At 42.5% G+C, this 20,423-nt stretch overlaps 1 protein-coding gene across 1 annotated transcript in view; it reads right to left on the minus strand.

The window, feature by feature from the left end:
* Positions 1-1,642: 1,642 nt before the first annotated feature.
* PDE6D (phosphodiesterase 6D) overlaps positions 1,643-20,423 on the minus strand; it is a 48,933-nt gene continuing 30,152 nt past the window's right edge. Inside the window, exons 2-5 of the mRNA XM_002917442.4 lie at positions 5,896-5,984; positions 4,964-5,089; positions 4,139-4,244; positions 1,643-2,231 (exon numbers count right to left, since the gene is read on the minus strand). Coding sequence (XP_002917488.1) covers positions 2,150-2,231; positions 4,139-4,244; positions 4,964-5,089; positions 5,896-5,984 — 403 coding nt within the window. The 3' untranslated portion in view covers positions 1,643-2,149. The remainder of the gene's footprint in view (positions 2,232-4,138; positions 4,245-4,963; positions 5,090-5,895; positions 5,985-20,423) is intronic.

Consider the following 20,423-nt stretch of genomic DNA (forward strand, 5'->3'; position numbering starts at 1 on the left):
CAGACTGCCTGCTGTAGCGGGTAGATTTCTGGGCCCCACACCTACTAAATCAGAATCTCTGGGGCAGGGGCAGGTACCTGTAAATGTGCCAGGCCTGGGCTGCAGGCCTCTCCTTTGTAACATTCTGTGGCCTTCGATGTATGTACAGAACCCCCAGCTCTTCAGGCATTTAGACCTGCACCCATTCTACCGGAGCGGACTTTGACCTACCAGCGCCCTAGTCCCCACAGCTCTTGTGCCCTCTTCCTGTGCTCCCCCCTGCCCATACCCTCCCCTCTTCCTCCTCCCACCATAGGTGCAGCCATCTTCCCAGCCAGCCCCAATCCCTCCTGCACAGCTCAGAACCCCTCAATCACACTGTCCCCGGAGCACACATTCTGGCCTTCCTTGTTTCATGATAAAATGAGCAACAATGCCTGAGCAGATTTGCCTGAAGAGATGGAAAGCGTCTAAGAATGACTGAGCTGTAATTCTTTTCTCAGAGCAGCTGGCAAAGAAGTGTGTCCCTGACAGTTCTGGCTGGGTGAGTGAGTGGAGAAGGGCAGGGAAGGAGGCTCTAAGCAGGTGGAGAAGCTTCCCTGGAACGGCCTCTCTCCACTGGGAGGTGTCCAGTTCCCTGAGAGCCTTCCCCACTGGAATTCCGGGGAGCAGTAGCAGTTCAGGAAAAGGAGATGAGTTCACTCTGAGAGAAGAGATGACATTTCCAGAAAGCAAAAGGAAATGTGGATTCATTTTAACTTTTTCGTTCAATCTTGGTATTTAAAAATTAGCTTTTGAAGACAACGCCCTCATGTGAGGAATGGGATTGTCACTGAAAGATGGTGACAGTCCACTAAAAATGTCCTTTTCCTCCCATCCACAGATGCAAACAGACCCTTTGGTAATGGACAGAAGGAGAGAAGGAATATGTGAGCAGGGGCTACGCCAGAGAGGCCCCATCTCTGGCTGTATTCTCTTCCCCTCTGGCCTCAGACCTCACTAGCGTGTGAACTGGAAACCCTTGAATTGCTGGTATCGTATAAAGAACTGTGAAGGCTGCTGGTAGCTCAGAGGTTAAGTTCCTAAAAAAGAACCCTTCTCTCTCATGTCAGACTTGCAGGCACCCAGCTACCATCACTCTCGTCCACAAATGGCTTCCTCTGCCTGGGTTTTAAGGCCTCCCAGCACCCCACCCCATCCCAGATGCGTTCCCATCGTTCTCTACAAGACTTCAGGGAGATCTTTTCTCCATTCTGTAACTTCTATCCTCTCACGTAAGAATAGAAGAGTCTCTCCTATGCCAGCTTGGAACTTCTACCCTTTCTGGAAACCTCTTGAGCAAAGGTATGCTATAAAGGTATGACAAAAGTTAAAAGCAACAACAAACAAACAAACAAACAGGGCAGCTATGCTGTGGAAGAGAACTACTACATATCATTCTCAAAGACAAATGTTAAGGTCATGGGTCTTGTTTGGGTACGTCGTACGTTCTTAGAAAGCAGCAACTGAAGCATCGGGAACTCAAGATCTATCAGTCACCCCTGGAGTAAAATATAGTTGTGATCCTATGGTCTGATAAATGTCTTTCTTCACATCATGGGGCTGGGTTCATGTTCCAGAAAAAGTAGAGATGAAAGCAGTGCCATGCTAAAGACTGTAGGAATATTTTAATTCATATGTTTTAATTCATTACGTAATAATAATATCACAGTCTATTTTACAAGTTAAATGTATGAGAATGTATGAAATAGAAATGGTAGGAAAAAAACTAAACATAGGTCAGGAAATATGAATTTTTCCAAAACCAGGGGCCAAAGGAAGATGTGTTGCCTGCAGGGCCCAAGGAGGAGGCAGGGAGGGGGTGGGAAGAGCCTCGGCTCTCGTGGTAAGCGTCTGTCCCTGTGTCACCCTGGGAAGGAGTCAAGGCTCACCCTCTGCCCTGGTCTGGGGTTGGGAGTTGAGTCTGGTCAGTGGAAGATGGCAGGTTGGGAGGAAACAGCCATCTGGTTACCTACACAGAACTGGTCCCCTGGTGGCCGCAGGTGGGTTTTGCCGGACAAGGAATTAGGGGTAGAAGTGTCAAAAATCAAATGTGTGGAGGAAAAAAGTAAACGGTTTCCTCCTTTTCCCCCCAAAACCCAAATTCTTGAAATGCACACACATTCTTCTCTCAAACGTAGAAAAGTCTCACTCTGGATGTGCTTACAAGAAGATCGTCGTCAAAAAACTTTGTCTCTATGATAACATTCCCACTATAAGTAAGAAGAGAGGGCAAAAGAGTGAGTGTGTTAGGCAACAGATTTCATTTCCACAGAGTGGTTTCAGTTTGGGTCTGCCGGGCCCAGGGACACACACCTACCTGAACCTTGGCTTGGGGACACTGAAATCTATGTCCAAATGGGGTTAGAAGTCTAATGTGACATTTAACTTTGTGATTAGATTTTTTTTCTCCCCAAGTTCAGAAAACAGAAGAAAGAGCATGTCTTAATCCTTGATATATGTAAAGCCCTTAGCAGAGTGCTCTGAACATACGGGTGCTTATAAATACAACTTTTTTTTTTTTTTTTAAGATATGACTGACTTTTTGATACACATGGAAACCTGCAGGCCTTAGGGGTGGTATCTTTCCCTACAACACCTACTCTGGTAGATAGCTGTGGGTTGGCTTTTCCCGCATCTATTTTCATCACTTTGGGTAACAGCACTCTGCTCTTCTTTTGGGGACCTACCCCATCTCCAGTCCATGGGTCAGTCAAGTAGCCCCTCCTTCACCTGGCAAAGGGGTGGGCACAGGACATAATTTGGGCCAATCAGACTCTCTACCCGGAGCAGGATCCTTTCTATGGCTGTTCCTGAAGGAAATCATCCATGGATTCCTGCCATCTGGATCTTTAAAGCTGCTCGGGTCTCAGCACCCCCCACCCCCGCCCCCTTCAGCGCTGTCATATCAGCTGGAGTCATTTCTATGGCTTGTAGCCAAAAACCCCAAATGACACACCTGTATTGCACAGAGTGGAATTTCATTTTTCTTGGTGGGTATCTCAGTGTTTCCAAACCAAACCACTCTTGAACCAAGTTAAGGGCAACAGAGGTACTGTATTTGGGTTCCAAAAAGTAAAATACGACTTAAAGAACTGAAATATGTCATCATAGACTTACTGGTTTTAGTACCTGAAAGAAATCGGGCCTGGGCAAAGGAGGAGTCAATGAAAGTTAATAAAATAAAAAAATACCCTTCTATTACTACCCTGTACTTTCCCAGGGTAATTAATAGCCAGCAGATACATTTTTGTTGGTAATTAATTATAAAATAGGTACATAAGAAACTCAAGATTTAATTGGCTATTAGAATATAAAAATACCTACTGTTGTAATTAAAAATCTATTAAAGACTTATAAAGTAAATAACCTCTATTTATATTCAGTATGGCTTTCACCAAGGATCTGTTTAAAGGGATAATCCAATATTGCACAATTATCTGTGTGAATAACTCATTACTAGACACTATTACTAAAACCTCTGAAAGTTTAATACCTTTTCCCAAGAGAAAATGGTAGGTGGGCCATTACTGATAGTGTTTTGGATAAAGGACAAACTAATTATTCTTTGAGCAGGAAGCATAACTATTAAAATGGTAAGCTAGTCTCTGAAAAACTATAACCAAACATTATCCTCTAAAACAAAATTAGAACTTTGCCAGATTCCATTAAAGGCCATTCAAGAAAAGTACAGAGTATTAGAAGTTTGGTAGTCAGGAAAATAAGCAAATTAGCCTAGATTTAATATAAAGTACAAGCCAGTTTCTCCCATATCATCTCATTTTATTCTCACTCCACCTCTGTGAGATAGTATTAATTCTATCTTTAGAGAGGAGAAAAATAAGGCCAGAGAGGTAAACATTGTCAAGATTGCACAGCAAGTCAGGGTTAATCAGGAATTTAGTCTAAAGGTCTAATCTAAAGTTTTTTATTTTTTTCCATTTGATCACACTGTCTTTTTCACATGACAGAAGTCAGTAACCTGTAAACTCGGATACCCCTGGATACTCTCTACCCTTATTTTCAACCTGGGTTGCCCGCTGAACAGGACCACAAGTCCCCCCGCCTGGAACACCTGCTCCGAGACCCACTCTACAAAGCCTGTGGTCTGCTCACTCACGTTAGCACGCTGGCGGGCATCATCTGGGACTCGGGTGCTGCCTCTATCAGGGACTGCCAGGTGTTGGTGGAGTTTGGGATCACAAAGCCAAACTCGAAGAACCATTCTGAAGGAAGAAGGAAAAGATGGTGAGTGGGCACCCCAGACAGTCTCAGGGCTCCGCATCCGCCCCCCTTTAGAGTGAGCCTCTTCTTACCCCAAGAACCACAAATGAAGCCATCAGAAACCTCTCAGGCCGGAGGCATAAGAAAGGTCGTGGAAGCCCCCTGAGGCTGTCCTTTGGACCAAACTAGAGGCTTACTCCCTATGCTCTAGGGTCTAAAGGACGAGGACCGGTGGGCAGATACAGTATAAGCAATGCTTTCTTAGAAGTAGACTATACGTATATAATAAACAGAAGAACAGAATAGGCCTTTCACTTGGAATTTCAGCTCTAAGACACATACGTGCACTCTTACAGTTCATGGTGGAAACTCAGTGCAGAGTGGCCTTGCCGGTCAGATCCACAGGAGGAGAGCACTGTACCAGGCCCTAATTGGCAGCTTCCTCGTGACCATGTTACAATCTGCCAGTGATAAAGCAGGTGCCAACCCAGGCCCACCAGTGTCAGAAACCCTTTTGTTGGGCTCAAAGCCCCTTGTCACTGCCAGCTTTGTTTTTGTTTGTTTTTGCTGGGGCCCCCAGTCCCGCAGGATATAGGAATCCCATTACAAACTAAGTTGCAAAATGAACATTATTACCAAAGCAGTGTTTTTAGTTCACTGGGTCCTGCCTGTTTTCCCTGTCACCCTAAGTGTGGCTTCCAGGCACTAGGCCACAGAATACCTTCTAGGCATTGCCCTTTGAAGTAAACTTTCTGTTCCAGGCGGAATTTTTCCATTTGCTCTGCTGAAGAGAAGTTCAATTCTCGAGACACTGCCTTGCACTTGAGGATTTTCTTGGGAACGCGGGCTGGTAAAGAAAAAGAAATATTGAAGCAAGCCATTCTCAATGAAAATCACATACTATGATGCTGCAAGTTTCTGGGAGCTTCTTAGAGCCGATTTAGAGAACACATTACCAATGTTACATTTCAGAGAATGTCTTGGTAACAGAATTACACTTTTTAATTAAAGGCAGAGGTCCCCAACTGGTCAAGTGCATCTGACTGAAAGATTTTTCTTTATTATTATTTTTTAAAGATTTTATTTATTCGAGAGAGACAGAAAGAGATGGAGAGCACAGGAGAGGGTGAAGCAGACTCCCCGCTGAGCAGAGAGCCTGAGGCGGGGATGCAGGGCTCGATCCTAGGACCCTGAGATCATGAACCGAGCCAAAGGCAGACGCTTAACCAACTGAGCCACCCAGGTGCCCCCCTGAAAGATCTTTAAGAAACACCAGATGTAGTGCATCCTTCCCCAGCTGCTCTCATCAGGAAAAGTGCTGAATGGGCAAACTTCTCTACTCTGTTCTGTTGGTTTTAACCCCTTAGTTTTTCTTTTATTTCAGGGAGATAAAAATGCAAATTTTCTTTTGGAAAAAAAAGCTGAGAGCTTAGTTTGTATCTTTACGTATGTTCTAATGCTAAAATTTCAGCACAAAATGGGTTTTGGGAAGTGAGAGGGAAAAACAGGTAGGAAAGGAACTAGGAATCTCAACAACACATGCTGTGCCCACAGGGGTTTGCCCATTAGGGTCTGCATTAATTTAGCTCCCAGATGCTTAGGCTCTGCTCCGGAAACATCAGAGCCCTGTGCAGACAAAGGGTTGGGGAGTACCTTCATGCTCCACTCCAGGGACTGACAGGTCTTCTGTTCCTTGCCACAGTATCTTCCCTGTCTCAGCATCCCGGAGGTTCATCCAATTTCTGATCAGATATATTAAGGAAAATAATGCACTGAAAGCGACTCTTACTTTGTACTCTAGGTGTGTTCTAGCTCTCAGATTTGCTATTAGCTCCTGTTTACTTTTTAGCAAGTCTGCCTATCTGCCAAGTGCCATGAAAGCAAATAAGAATGTGTAGGAGGGTCCAAAGGACATCTAAAGGAAGATCTTAGCAGAGACCCAGCAGAGATTTTTTTTTTTAGGATTTTATTTATTTATTTGACACAGAGAGAGAGAGAGAGAGAGCACAAGCACAAGTGGCAGGCAGAGGGAGAAGGAGAAGCGGGCTCCCTGCTCAGCAGGGACTCCCAGGACTCTGGGATCATGACCGGAGCTGAAGGCAGACACTTAACTGACCGAGCCAGCCAGGCGCCCCCCAGCGGAGATATTTTTATCCACAACATGAGAACCAAAGACTACACATCTAGAAATTGCAAGAAAGAGAGAGAAAATGAATACAGCAAAATTAAAAATTTCCCAACAGAATCAGACTAGTCAAGACAAAAGACCTAAGAAACAGATAAGAGAGGTATCCCAAGAAATGACTCATGAAGACCACCCCCACAGTGATGATCACATCCCATAAGTTTTACTCACAAGTCCAGAGATCTCAAGCACCTGTTTAATGGCCAGCTCTTAAATATCAGAAACTAGCCAAGGATCACCAGAAACTGAGGAAAGCATTTACTATGAAAGACAGCCCAAAACAAAAAGAAAAAAGCAACTTAGAGGAAAAAAGAGACTACAGAGGAAGATAAAAACTTTTTTTAAAAAAGATTTTATTTATTTGAGAGAGGTGAGAGAGCACAAGCAGAGGGAGCGGCAGGCAAAGGGAGAAGCAGACTCCCTGCTGAGGAAAGGAGCCCAATGTGGGGCCTGATCCCAGGACCCTGAGATCATGACCTGATTCGAAGATAGATGCTTAACCGACTGAACTACCCAGGCACCCCGGAAGATACAAACTTTTAAAAAGAAGTATTAAAAACAAACAAAACAGCCAGAGATAACATAACCCTTATGGACACTAAAAATTATATACAACTGAATTTTATATGTTTTAGAAAAGTGATTTTCTCTGGCTCAAGGTTACAAATTTTGAGGCTAGTCAATTGATAATCTCTTTTTGTCATAAAATGCCTTCTTAACTTAAGTAGTTATATTTTCCAGTTCCTGCATTGTTCATCATACAATAAATGAATCACTAATAACAATGAAAAAAAGAACATTCAGAGAACAAAAAAGAATGCTAGAAAAACACACATTTTGATAGCAGAACCAAACAACTCAATGCAAGGGTTGGAAGACAAAGTTGAGGAACTCTTTCAGAAAGAAAAATAAAAAGCCACAAGGATAGAAAACAGGAGAGTAAAGATACAAAAACTGGATATCAGTCTAAGAGATCCAAAATCTAACAAGAGTTCAAGAAAGACAGAACCAAAAAACCAAGGAGAGGAAGTCATCAATGAATTAATTCAAGAAAATGTCCCAGAATGAAAGGATCTAGCAAGTGCCCAAGTCACATCATTGTGAACTTGCAGAACACCAAGGTTAAAGCAAAGCTTTCAGAAGGAAAACAAGACGTCACATAAAGGACCAGAATCAGAATAGGAAAAAAAAATCAGAATGAATCACACTTTTCAACAGGGACTGTGGAAGATAGAAAAAATGAAGCAGTGCCTTTAAAATTCTCAGGGAAATTCCTAAAACTAAAAAAAGATTTACTTTCTTAAGAAACTAATGATAATATGCTATTTCAAAACGACAGGGAAGACTAAGGAAGAGGATGATACTGGATCCAGGAAGCAAGGGATCTAAAACAAGAGACAGGTGAAGGACACCCCAGGGTAACAGCTCTTTAGAAGCCTGGAGAGCGACCGGTCAAGGGTCCACACAAGAGCAGGTCAAAATGGTTAGGGAGAGATTTTAAGAAGATGAAATTCATAGAATATCTGATGGGTTTAAATGGGAAAGATTTATACAGTTAGGGGACATTTGGAGGTTCATTAGTGAGAAGCACAGAAAATCTAAGTAAATGAATAAAAAACTGAGACAATAATTAACATCAGGGAAAAATCAAAGGTGGTATTGGAAGAAAAAAGTAGTTGCAGTTTACTACACGGCATCATTGCAAACAGGGCTGACGTACTCATAATAATAAAAACACAGACTATGGGTCCAATACCATTATCCTGGGAGGATGGGGGAAGGAGAAGAGCATGTATGTGTGGTCAGGCAGAAAGTGTTGGGAAAGAACAAAACTCATTTTCCATAGTGGGAAGTCGACAAACAATGCTTAAAACGGAGACATTAAGGGATAGCCACAGTGTGCAATTCAGAAATATGAAGATAAATAGCAAATAAATCAGCTAGAAATTGAAAACAGTTTTCTCTGGGGAGTAGAAAATAGGAATGGGAGGATACAGAACTAGGCTCATCATTCAAAACCAGGTAGAACTATGACTCTGAACAATGTACACACACAACTTTCATAAATATAAACATTAAAATTAAAAACACAGTCCTGAGGTTTTTTTTTCTTAAAAACAATGGACAAATAATTAAAGAAAATTCAATATTATCCATACATGGAGGCTAAGTCTCAGAATGATGGTTAATATTTACAAAGAGACGGACTTTCAGATAAATAGTTGATAGTTTACAGGTCTTTCTGTTTTTTTTCTTTTTGCTGTCTAGCAACCAAACCCTCTTCCCAACAGCACCCGGTTGTCCCCATGGGAGACAGTGACTGCCATCCATTACTGTAACTAGAAGATCCAAATCCTTCCCTCTGGAGCCTGGTGCAGCTGGGGGCAAGCACATGACCTAGGCTTGGACGCCTGGGTACCAGTTCTGGGTCCTGGTCACACAGGACTTGAGGAAAAGTCTGCAGTTCTTCAGGATGGGGCAGCAGGTAGTGCTAACCCAAACTTTCCTGCTGTGAGGCCATTGCTGCTGTCAGTTCTGAAGCTCTAGGGAGCCTTCAGCCTTTCCCACTGTTTGGGTAGCCTGGAGTGTTGAACCCAGAGCAACATGGTTGATTAGGCTCACTATGCATGTAATGGTCCAGTTAACCCTCTGGAGAGATTCTTTTTTTTTTTTTTTTTTAAAGATTTTATTTATTTATTCGACAGAGATAGAGACAGCCAGCGAGAGAGGGAACACAAGCAGGGGGAGCGGGGAGAGGAAGAAGCAGGCTCATAGCGGAGGAGCCTGATGTGGGGCTCTATCCCACAACGCCGGGATCACGCCCTGAGCCAAAGGCAGACGCTTAATGACTGAGCCACCCAGGCACCCCTGGAGAGATTCTTTTTAGGTTTTGCTGCTACTAAAGAAAAGTCACAAAAGATAACCAAGGGTTATCCTAGCTTCCCGCGCTCTCAACCTGTGTGTGCACTGTCCTCCCCTCCCCTCCGCACGAACCTCCCATCGCTCTGAGGTTGCGTTGCTTGTGCTTCTCTCCTCTCCCGTGTGCAGTCCTCACAGTCTCCTTGTGTGCTTGTTATAGCCCCAGATACTGCTGCTCTTTACATACCTTGGTGGTTTTCTCTTCTCTGCCTCAGATTTTGAAATTCCACTTTTTGAAAAACTTAATTCAAAAGCAAGTCAAAAGTATACATACTTGCTTAGATCACTTTTTAAAAAACCACGTATTATTATTATTATTATTTTTTAAGTAAGCTCTATGCCCAATGTGGGGCTTGAACTCACCACCTCAAAATCAGGAGTTGCATGCTCCACCAACAGAGCCAGCCAGGCACCCCCAGATCACGTATTAGAATTCCAATTATTACAAACACGCTTAGCTATTCCGGGGTCTCTGTATATGAAGACAAAGCTTCCCCAAGTGGAGACATGAAACTAGATACTACGGCTCCACCGAGTCCGCTCTGAGCTCAGATGTAAACAAAATTGCCTCAGACATTCGAGCTCAAGGTTTTCAGAAGACACAGCACTCATTTAACCTGCTCTGTACATGCTTTTCATTCTTTTCTCTATAGACAGTCTCTTAGGTACCAATATAGCCACAATGGACATCAGATTTTCTTAAACAACAAAACTAAATTACTCTTGAAGTTTCAGGCTCACATACAAGTGGGGCATTCTGGCAAAACGACAGCAAGCCTCAGAAAAGGGGCTCCCTCCGTGAAGCAACAGCTAGATCGGATCTAGCAGTTTCCAAAAAAAGCATTACTGCTGCTGGCCTGGGTCAGCAAAAAGCCTGGCACCAGAATTTACGCTTCCATCTATTAAGGACAGAAAGGAAAACGTCTTATATGAGAGTGTGCTCTCCAAAAATTAGTGGATAGTGAATTTAAGATTCCTCCATTTGATAGCAAGGGAGAGAAGGTGCTAAAAATACAAGGCTTATCTCCCTAACATAAGCGCCTCCTCTCTTTATAAATAATCAGTTTAAGGACTTAATTATCTTTTTGGGAAATATACTAAAAAAATATTTTGGCCAGTTCAACAATTCAGCATTTCCTGCATGTACCTTAATCTGGAAACCTATCAGTGTCTATATCGTGGGCTTCATTGTATAATCCTAACAAAACCTGTAAGATTTTACCCTCGATAAAGACCACAAAGTTAGAGAAATACAAACAGAACTCCATTCAATGATGTTGGGATGGAGGCTACCTAGAGCACCTCCAAGCTGTCTAAGTTAGGGGTGAAAAGGAACACTCTTAATTCATGGCAAAGATGCAGCCGTTTGGGAATAGCTTTATAAATCATAAAAATACAAATCCATGACAGCCCAATAGCAAAAAGAAATAAAAATTATTAAGGTAGGTACCTTTTTTTTTTTTTTAAAGGTTTTATTTATTTATTTGAGAGAGAGCACAGAGGGAGAGTGAGAGGGAGAAGCAGGCTCCCTGCTGAGCATGCCAGGACCCTGATATCATGACTGAGCTGAAGGCAGACGCTTAACTGACTGAGGCACTCAGGCTCCCCTAAGGTAGGTATCTTAAAATAATAACCCCAAGAAAAGATGGTCCTCAAAAGAGGAAGCATATTTCGCTAAAAATGTTCGAAATGAAAGGCAAGCTTTAACGGCTGATCATCATCTGGCTGAAAACATTTTTGTTTTAGCAGCTTTTTGGTAACTAGATTTTTCAGAGAAAAAGAGCCTGAGTTTTAAGACTCAAAGGTCAAGTCACTTCCAATCTTGAGAGAGGAGAGGATTAGGCACAAGCCTTAAGGAGGGGGGTGCTGGAGGACTATTTATAAATACCACCTTCTGGGTCAGCCAGGTCTTTTCTCATTTAAAAGCTCCTGGCTGATTTATACCCAGGGTGAGCACAAAGGAACACTCCTTTACTATGGGAAGTCTCTGCTGGGAGAGCTGTTCCCACTAGCTTCTTATTTGGAACCAGGCAGACAAAAACAGCATACTCTCATATGTAAAAGTAAGAGCATGTTAAAAATAAGCTTCAGTCTGGAAACAATAAGCTCCAGAAGAAAAAAAAAAAAACCAACAACAATAATTTGTGGAGTGTCGAGCCTTAGGAAAGGTAAAAAAGGAAGTAAGCTAAGATACACATGGAAGAATGAGAGTCACTTGGCTCCACACAGGTTACATAAGTCCTCCTGTGTTTTAAATAGCTGTGACCTGGTATGATTTTGGTCCAGTGCGGGGGCTGGGGACAGACCAGAGGTAGAGAAGGCTGGCAGGGAGGTGGTGGTGGAGTGGGAAGCAAAGGCTTGGGGGCTGGAAGAAACCAGTCAGATGAATGGGGGACGAGGTGAATTTCCTTGAGATGTGAATGCAGGCACTGGGATAAAAGAATTTAAAATATTTACTGACAATTGTCTAGAAGCATTTTGGCATGAATACAAACTCCATTTTCATATATTTAATAGAACAGATCCACTGTACATGGCAGAACCTCCCTGGCCAGTTCACAGGAGAGGCCAGAGGGAGATTAGGGGAGGGGAAGAGACAGGAGTAGAGAGGAGGAATGGGGAAGGTAAAGAGAGGAAAGAAACATGGAACACACAAACAGAGGGGGAGAGAGACACACACAAGGGAGGGTGTGAAGGAAAAAAAAAGATACTGAGAAAGAGACAAGTAAAAATGCCCACATGTAACTGAGAACCAGGCCCGAACAGAAAGGAACAAAAAAGAGGCGGCTCAGGAAGTTTGGAGACAAGATTCAGTTTTTCCTGCTTAAATCTTGTATTTCAGAGTTGTTCTGGTTAGTGGCTTTCATAGAATGGTTTGAAATTGATAGGTAGGAAGATCCCCCCCCCCACAAATGTTGATTGGCTGATTCACAGTTTCCTGTAATTTGTCATCCAAACTAGAACTTTTGAGAATGAAAGAGGGTGCTAATGGGACAGCACACTTAAGTGAGTTGGTTCATGTAAGGTGCCTAGAATCTTACAAGCAGAGTGGTGGTATTATGACCCCATTATCGTTTCCTATCTAGGCTCCTGATGGCTTTCCTTGCTTCCAGTCTTTTTTTTTTTTAAAGAAAGAGTGAGAGAGAGTGCAGGGTGGGGGGTAGACACAAAGGGAGAGGGAGAGAATCCCAAGCAGGCTCCACGCTCAGTGTGGAGCCCAACGTGGGGCTTGATCAATCTCACAACCCTGAGATCATGACCTGAGCTGCAATCCAGAGTCGGACGCTTAACCAACTGAGCTACCCAAGTGCTCCTCCTTGCTTCCATTCTTGCTTCTTCCTTCAATCTACTCTCCTCACAGAAGAAGGTAGTTTTGTAAAGACTGCGAATTAGATGTTAATCCCCAGTTTTCCTTTGCATTTAAAAACAAAACTCAAGTTCTTTGCATGGTTTGCAAGGTCCCCAGTCACTATGCTCCGGCCATAATGGCCTCCTTTCTTTCTTTAGCACACTAATGTCTCTTCTGCCCGTCATGCTGCCCGAGTGCTCTTGCCCTTACTCTTCACACCCCCAGATCCTGGCTTCAGTGGCACCTCCTCAGAGAGACTCTTGGGATCACCCAGTCTACAGAATCCAGATGTGCCTGGCTCCGAAGTTGGGGCTCCTACTGTGCACCCATGCCAACCCTGGCTACATCCTGGCCTCTCCTAAGCAGACAGTTCATGCCATCTCCGAGTCCCCTGAGCAGAGGCTAAATACCACTTCACCTCTGCTGCATTACTTTCCTGGATCCTTCGAAGGATCCTCACAGACTGATCCAGGTCTCTCCATATACCTGATCTCAAACTATCATTCATTCAGTAAGTGCTTATTGACAACCTACTGTGTGCCAGCTATTGACATCAAAGTGACATGTACAAAATCTGGGCAATATTGTTTCATAGAAAGTCAGAGACAGGGGTGCCTGGGTGGCTCAGCTGGTGAAACGTCTACCTTCGGCTCAGGTCATGATCCCGGGGTCCTGGGATCGAGCCCTGCATCGGGCTCCCTGCTCAGCAAGGAGCCTGCTTCTTCCTCTCCCTGCTGCTTGCCCTGCTTGTTCTCTCTCAGGCAAATAAATAAAATCTTAAAAAAAAAAAAAGTGACAGACAAGTGGAGGGGGATAATATTTCTAAGTTTATATATTATTTTATAAATTTATGGTCTTAAATATGTTGGCAAAATCCACATTTGTCTGTTCTACCCATATCCCTTTTTAAAAATATTTTTTCATAGGAATGTTGAGAGATTGCCCTATATTCAGGGTCACTTTATATTTGGGAATTATTCTGATAATTTTGTGGATTTCTTCTATGTAAAACCAAAGAACTTATTTATTCATGTCCTTCAAAACAATTCATACTCAAGCTGGATAATTCTCAGTGATACTGAGATAATTCTCTAATGATATTAACTCAGATCCTGATTACTAAGCTAGGGATGGAAGAGCTATACTATTTCAATTCCTAACAATTTACCAGGAAGGGAATTGGTTTATCAATTGTTATTCTGTTCTAGCCCTTTCTGAAAAGTAAACTTTCTTAGCTTTACAAAAAAGTTATAAGATAGATTATAGATTCCATATATTCTATAGAAAACAGATTATAGACATCTTCTATTTGTCACAACTAATGAACCGATACTGATACCTTATCACTAACTAAAGTCTACAGTTTGTTCAGATTATCTTAGTTTTAATTTAACGTCCTTTTTCTGCCCCAAGATCCCACATTACATTCAGTTATCATGTGTCCTGAAGCTCCTCTGGGCTGTGAGAGTTCCTCAGATTTTCCGTTTTGTTTTTTTTTTTTTTTTTTAATGACCATGACAGTGTTGAGTAGTACTAGTCAAGTATTTTCCAGGTGTCTGTCAATCAGGTTTGTCTGCTGTTTTTCTCATGATTAGGCTGGGGTTGTGAGTTTCTAAGAGGAAGAGCGCTGATGGGAAGTGCCACTTTCATCCCATCACATCAAGGCTATGTACTATCAACATGATTTCTCACCGTTGATGCTGATCTTGACCACCTGGCTGAGGTGGTGCTTGCCAGGTTTCTCCACTATAAATATGTTTTTTCCCTTCCTTCCATATTGTACTCTTGGAAGGAAGTCACTGTCCCCACTAACAGGTGGGGAGTTATGCTCCATCTCCTTGAGGGAACAATGTGAATTATTTGGAATTTTGCAGTGGAGATTTATCTCTTCTCCCATTGATTTATTCAATTATTTATATCAGGCCAGTTGATTTTATTATCAAATGACTGTGCTCTGATACCTAAATTCTTATCTCCAACATGAAAATGTTTCAACACTAAACAATCTGCTTAAAAATATCTAGTTAAGATGCTCACCATTAAGTCTCAGGGATTCATCTGGGTTACGGGATCAAGAGCCACATGCTCTTCTGACAGAGCTAGCCAGGCGCCTTGGGAATGCTCATTTAAAAAAGCTGAGGTACCACTTATCTAGCCTTTATAATCTAATCCACAGTGACTAGAGTTAACACTCCTAAAACAAGCTGGATCATATCATTACTTCCCCTTCAAAAACTTTCAAAAGATTTTTTTTTCTTTCTTTCTTTCTTTCTTTTTCTTTCTTTCTTTCTTTCTTTTCTTTCTTTCTTTCTTTCTTTCTTTCTTTCTTTTCTTTCTCTCTCTCTCTCTCTCTCTTTTCTTTCGGAGAGAGAGAGAGAGCACGAGTGGGAGGGACAGGGGGAGAGGGACAGAGAATCTCAAGCAGAGTCTGCTCCGAGCAAACAGCCTGACGTGGGGCTTGATCTCACAACCCTGAGATCATGACTGGAGCAGAAAGCAAGAGTTGGACGCTTAATCGACTGTGCTTCCCCGGTGCCCCATCAAAAGATTTTCACTGAGAAACTCCTAATTCTTAGCTTAGCATTTTAAGTTCTTTACTTCATGGCCCCAACATCTCTCTGGTCATTCTGCTGTGCACTCCTCCCTATTGCCTCTTCTCACCTAGACATAGGGAAGATACTATGCCCTCATACACCTCTATGCTCTCTGGTCAGCTTGGACACTGGACACTCATTTGAAGTCTCTCACGAGGGCAGCCAGCAAAATCCAAAGAACTGAATTGCTTTTTGGGGACCCAATCAGGTGTTATGATCACCACAAGGCCACACCAGACAAGCTGATAAAAGGAGGCGGGACGAAACCTTTCTTTAACTTAGAGGACCCTTATGGAGGCAACCATGACAGAGGGAAATGGAAGTAACAAAGACAAAGAAATTATCATTGGCAAAGGCTGGTTACAACTGCCCAGACGTACTAACTGCACAGCAAAGCCATCCAAGCAAATTTCTCTAAAATATATCAAGTCTGACTAGTTTTCACTAGTCGTAATAATATCATAATTACTCAGGATTAGACAAAGCAAAAAAACCTTACAGAAGAAACTTCTAGGGAGCTACTTCACATTCTCTAATAAAAGCACATATTATCTTAAACTCTCTTAAAATTTTCAATAAAGGAAAAGTCACAAAAAAACTTAGTTGTATTAATTAATGTTTGACTTTGGTTTTATTCACTCAGAATCTTTTTTTTTTTTTTTTAAGATTTTATTTATTTGAGAGGGAGAGAGAGAGTGAGGGAGAGCACAGAGAGAGAGTGAGTGAGAAGCAGGCTCCCTGCTGAGTAGAGAGCCCCATATAGGGCTCGATCCCAGGACCCTGAGATCACGACCCCAGCCGAAATCCGAAGCCTAACCAACTGAGTCAGCAGGTGCCCTGATTATGGGCTTCTTGGGGAGAGGTGTTTCCTTTCGTTGAGTTGACAGCAAAAGCAGGGAAATCTTTGGCTATGAGTTCCTGGAATTTGGCCGCATCAATCAGTAACTTTCTAGCATACAAAAGTACTTAGAAAATATTTTATTTTTCTTTCGGGTAATATGGCTAGGAAGGACAAATGATAGAAAAACTGTTTATAGATTATTAGGTTGGGGCACTCTGTATAAGGATAGTCAATATCAGTTTCATTTTATTTTTCTTCAGCATCAGTTTTTTATAGGGTACATTTTCTTAGTAAAGTTTTTCATTTTAGAATTATGTTTGGGGATGCCTGAGTGGCTCAGTCAGTTAAGCGTCTGCCTTTGACTCAGATCATGATTCCAGCATCCTGGGATCAAGTCCCACATTGCACTCCTTGCCCAATGGGGAGCCTGCTTCTCCCTCTGCCTGCCGCTCCCCCTGCTTGTGCGTGCTGACAAAACAAAAACAAAAACAAACCTTGAAAAAAAAAAGAATTATGTTTGAATTAAGGCAAAAAGGGGACTAATTTCTTTCTCTCTTTTTAAAGATTTTATTTATTTATTTGACAGAGAGAGATGGCCAGCGAGAGAGGGAACACAAGTAGGGGGAGCAGGAGAGGGAGAAGCAGGCTCCCAGCAGAGGAGCCTGATGTGGGGCTCGATCCCACAACGCCGGGATCACGTCCTGAGCCAAAGGCAGACGCTTAATGACTGAGCCACCCAGGCGCCCCATGGGGGACTAATTTCTTAATCAGCATTTTATTTTTATTCTACTTTGTAAAGCTCAAGTTATCTCCTTCTCATAACACTTATTAACAGAGTTCCTAGAGTTGTTGTAGAGTTCTTATTTGTCTAGGTCTTGGTTCTTATTTTCAGTCTATTTAAAAAATAATCAGGGGTGCCTGGGTGGCTCAGTCAGTTAAGCATCTGCCTATAGCTTAGGTGATGATCTCAGGGTCCTGGGATCAAGATGGACTCCCTGGTCAGCGGGGAGTCTGCGCCCTCTGCCCCTCCCCTTGTTCCTGTGCTCTCTCTTTCTCTCTCAAATAAATAAAATCTTAAAAAAGATAAAAAAATAATCAGATTCTAGAAATAATCCTTTCCTGCCATTTTAAGAACAGTTTAGAACTATAAAATTTGGAAATGAAATCTCTTAAAGATGCTACCAAAGTCAAAACAGGGGTATATTCCTAATGCTATGCCAAAAAAAAAAAAAAAAAGATCCTTATTAGCTCTATTAGCATGAAACTTGACCAAGCGCAAATAAATAATTTTTTTCATTTTAATTTTTTTATGAATAAATCTCATTTGGAATGATTTTTCCCATTAAGTGTAGAAATCCTAGGTACACAATCCTTATCTCATAAATGTCTTCAATTCACTTTTTTTTTTCTTTTTTGAAGATTTTATTTATTTGACAGAGAGAGACACAGTGAGAGAGGGAACACAAGCAGGGGGAGTGGGAGAAGGAGAAGCAGCCTCCCCCTGAGCAGGGAGCCCAATGCGGGGCTTGATCCCGGGACCCTATGGGATCACGACCTGAGCCGAAGGCAGACGCTTAACGACTGAGCCACCCAGGCGCCCCTTCAATTCATTTTTTATTTTTATTTTTTATATATATTTTTTAAGATTTTCTTTATTTATTTGACAGAGATAGAGACAGCCAGCGAGAGAAGGAACGCAAACAGGGGGAGTGGGAGAGGAAGAAGCAGGCTCACAGCAGAGGAGCCTGATATGGGGCTCGATCCCACAACGCCGGGACCACGCCCTGAGCCGAAGGCAGACGCTTAACCGCTGTGCCACCCAGGCGCCCCTTCAATTCATTTTTTAAAAAAGATTTTTGTTTGAGAGAGAGAGAGAGCAGACTCCCTGCTGAGCAGGGAGCCCAAAGCAGGGCTCCATCTCAGGAACCTGGGATCATGACCTGAGTTGAAGGCAGATGCTTAACCAATTGAGCCACCCAGGCACCCCTTCAATTCACTTTCAAATATTAGGCACATCCATTTGGAAGTCCTCGAATTTTGCTGATATAAATATTCTATATGATTTTAAGCTTAAATTTTTTTCTATGTTTATTTACTTAAAAATTTATATTATTGGGGTCCCTGGGTGGCTCAGTCAGTTAAGCATCTGCCTTTAGCTCAGGTCATGAACCCAGGGCCCTGGGATCAAGCCTTGCATCAGGCTCCCTGCTCCGCAGGGAACCTGCTTCTCCCTCTTCCTCTGCCTGCTGCTCCCCCTGCTTGTGCTCTCTGTCAAATAAATAAACAAAATCTTATTTATTTATTTATTTAATTGAGGGGCACCTCAGTTGGTTGAGTGTCTGATTCTAGGTTTTGGCTTTGGTCGTGATCTCGGGGTTGTGAGATCGAGCCCCATGTTGGGCTCTGTGTGGAGTCTACTTGAGATTCTCTCTCCCTCTGCTCACTGGCATGCACTCTCCCTCAAATAAACAAACAAATAACTAACTAAAATCTTTAAAAAATTTATTATTGAAGAATAGTTCACATACGACGAAGGGATCATTTTAAAATGGGTATTATCCTAAATAAACAACAGTCTCTTTATAGTTTCATACTACTTTTGGAGATAACGTTAGCTTTTAAAAATAAATGAGTGTATCTGCTTGCTGGTCATGTGAATGTACACTTTTAACTAGAAAAAGGTACGACATCTAAGAGTTTGTGAGATGTCGGGCACCTGGGTGGTTCAGTCTGTTAAGCATCTGCCTTCAAACTCAGGTCATGATCATAAGGTCCTGCCTGGGATCAAGCCCCTTGTTGGGCTCCCTGCTCAGTGGGGAGTCTTCTTCTCCCTCTTCCTCTGTCCCTCCCCTCCACTTGTGCTCTCTCTCTCTCTCTCTCAAATAAATAAATAAAATCTTAAAAAAAAAATAAAGCCCCAATTTGAGAGTTGTTTTTTTAAAAAATAAATTATTTATTTTGAGAGTGTGCATATGCACACATGAGGGGGGTGCAGAGGAAGAGGGGGAGGGAATCTCAAGCAGTCTCCGTGCTGAGCATAGAGCCTGCCCTGGGGGGCTCGATCCCAAGACCCAAGATCATGACCTGAACCTAAATCAAGAGTTGGTTCAAGCCTGAGCCATCCAGGTGCCCCGCCCTAACTTGAGAGTTATAAGTGAACTTGTTTGCGGTGATTTCTTAAGGCAGGATATATCTGTGAGAAGTCTTCGTTGTGATGGGGAAGAATTCTAGTCATTATCAGATGGTAACAACTTCTTTTTTTTTTTTTTTTTTTTTTTTTTAAAGATTTTATTTATTTATTTGACAGAGATAGAGACAGCCAGCGAGAGAGGGAACACAAGCAGGGGGAGTGGGAGAGGAAGAAGCAGGCTCATAGCAGAGGAGCCTGATGTGGGGCTCGATCCCACAACGCCGGGATCACGCCCTGAGCCGAAGGCAGACGCTTAACTGCTGTGCCACCCAGGCGCCCCCAGATGGTAAAAACTTCTAAAGATTATACTCCACTTAGATATAAACACATTTCAGATACTGAGTCCCTAAAAAGCCAGACCTTAATTTGTTACACCACTGTAATATACCTTTCCCCCTTTCCCTGCTACAAAAGACTGCTCCAAAAAAAAAAAAAAAAAGAAAAAAGAAAAAAGAAAAAAAATCCCTTGATGTCTTCATCAACTTACATTTGTTCCTTTTTTTTTTTTTTTTTTTGCCAAAGAAGCCAAAAACAGCACTGTCTTATATATCGATGACACTCTATGACAAGCATACACTTCCAATGATGCCTCAAGCAAGGGTCAAGACAAAATTATCTATGGGAAACAACTTCCAGGGCAGCACCAACTTTGTCTGACCAAAGAACCTGACATTCTGTGCTATATTAGTAACTGCTGGCAGATGTGGCCACTGTCAATTTGTTCCTGTCACATTATTTTCCTTTGTCTCAGTCAGAAGCCACAGGGGAGGGCTTGTAACAACAGCAGAAGCTATGGAGTCCCTCCCCTGCCTAACTTGACTCCTGACTCCTCCCCTGGAAACAGGATAAAACTGGAGACAGAACATACCAAACGGGTCGAGTAATTTGCTATTCCATGAAACTTCTGGTTGGCTACTTGGGGAACATGGAAACGTCTATCAGAGGAAGAACAAAAGGACATTCTGCAGAGCTGCCTTTGACAAGAAAGTCCACTACCCTTTGTTTCTTTGCTCAACCTTTCACTTCTTTTAATATGTATCACTGAGCCCGAATGTAAATAAGATAGCTGAAAAGCTGCTGGTTCCATGATTATTCCATGCATG

Source organism: Ailuropoda melanoleuca, chromosome 2 (assembly GCF_002007445.2).
Source record: "Ailuropoda melanoleuca isolate Jingjing chromosome 2, ASM200744v2, whole genome shotgun sequence".
NCBI lineage: Eukaryota > Metazoa > Chordata > Mammalia > Carnivora > Ursidae > Ailuropoda > Ailuropoda melanoleuca.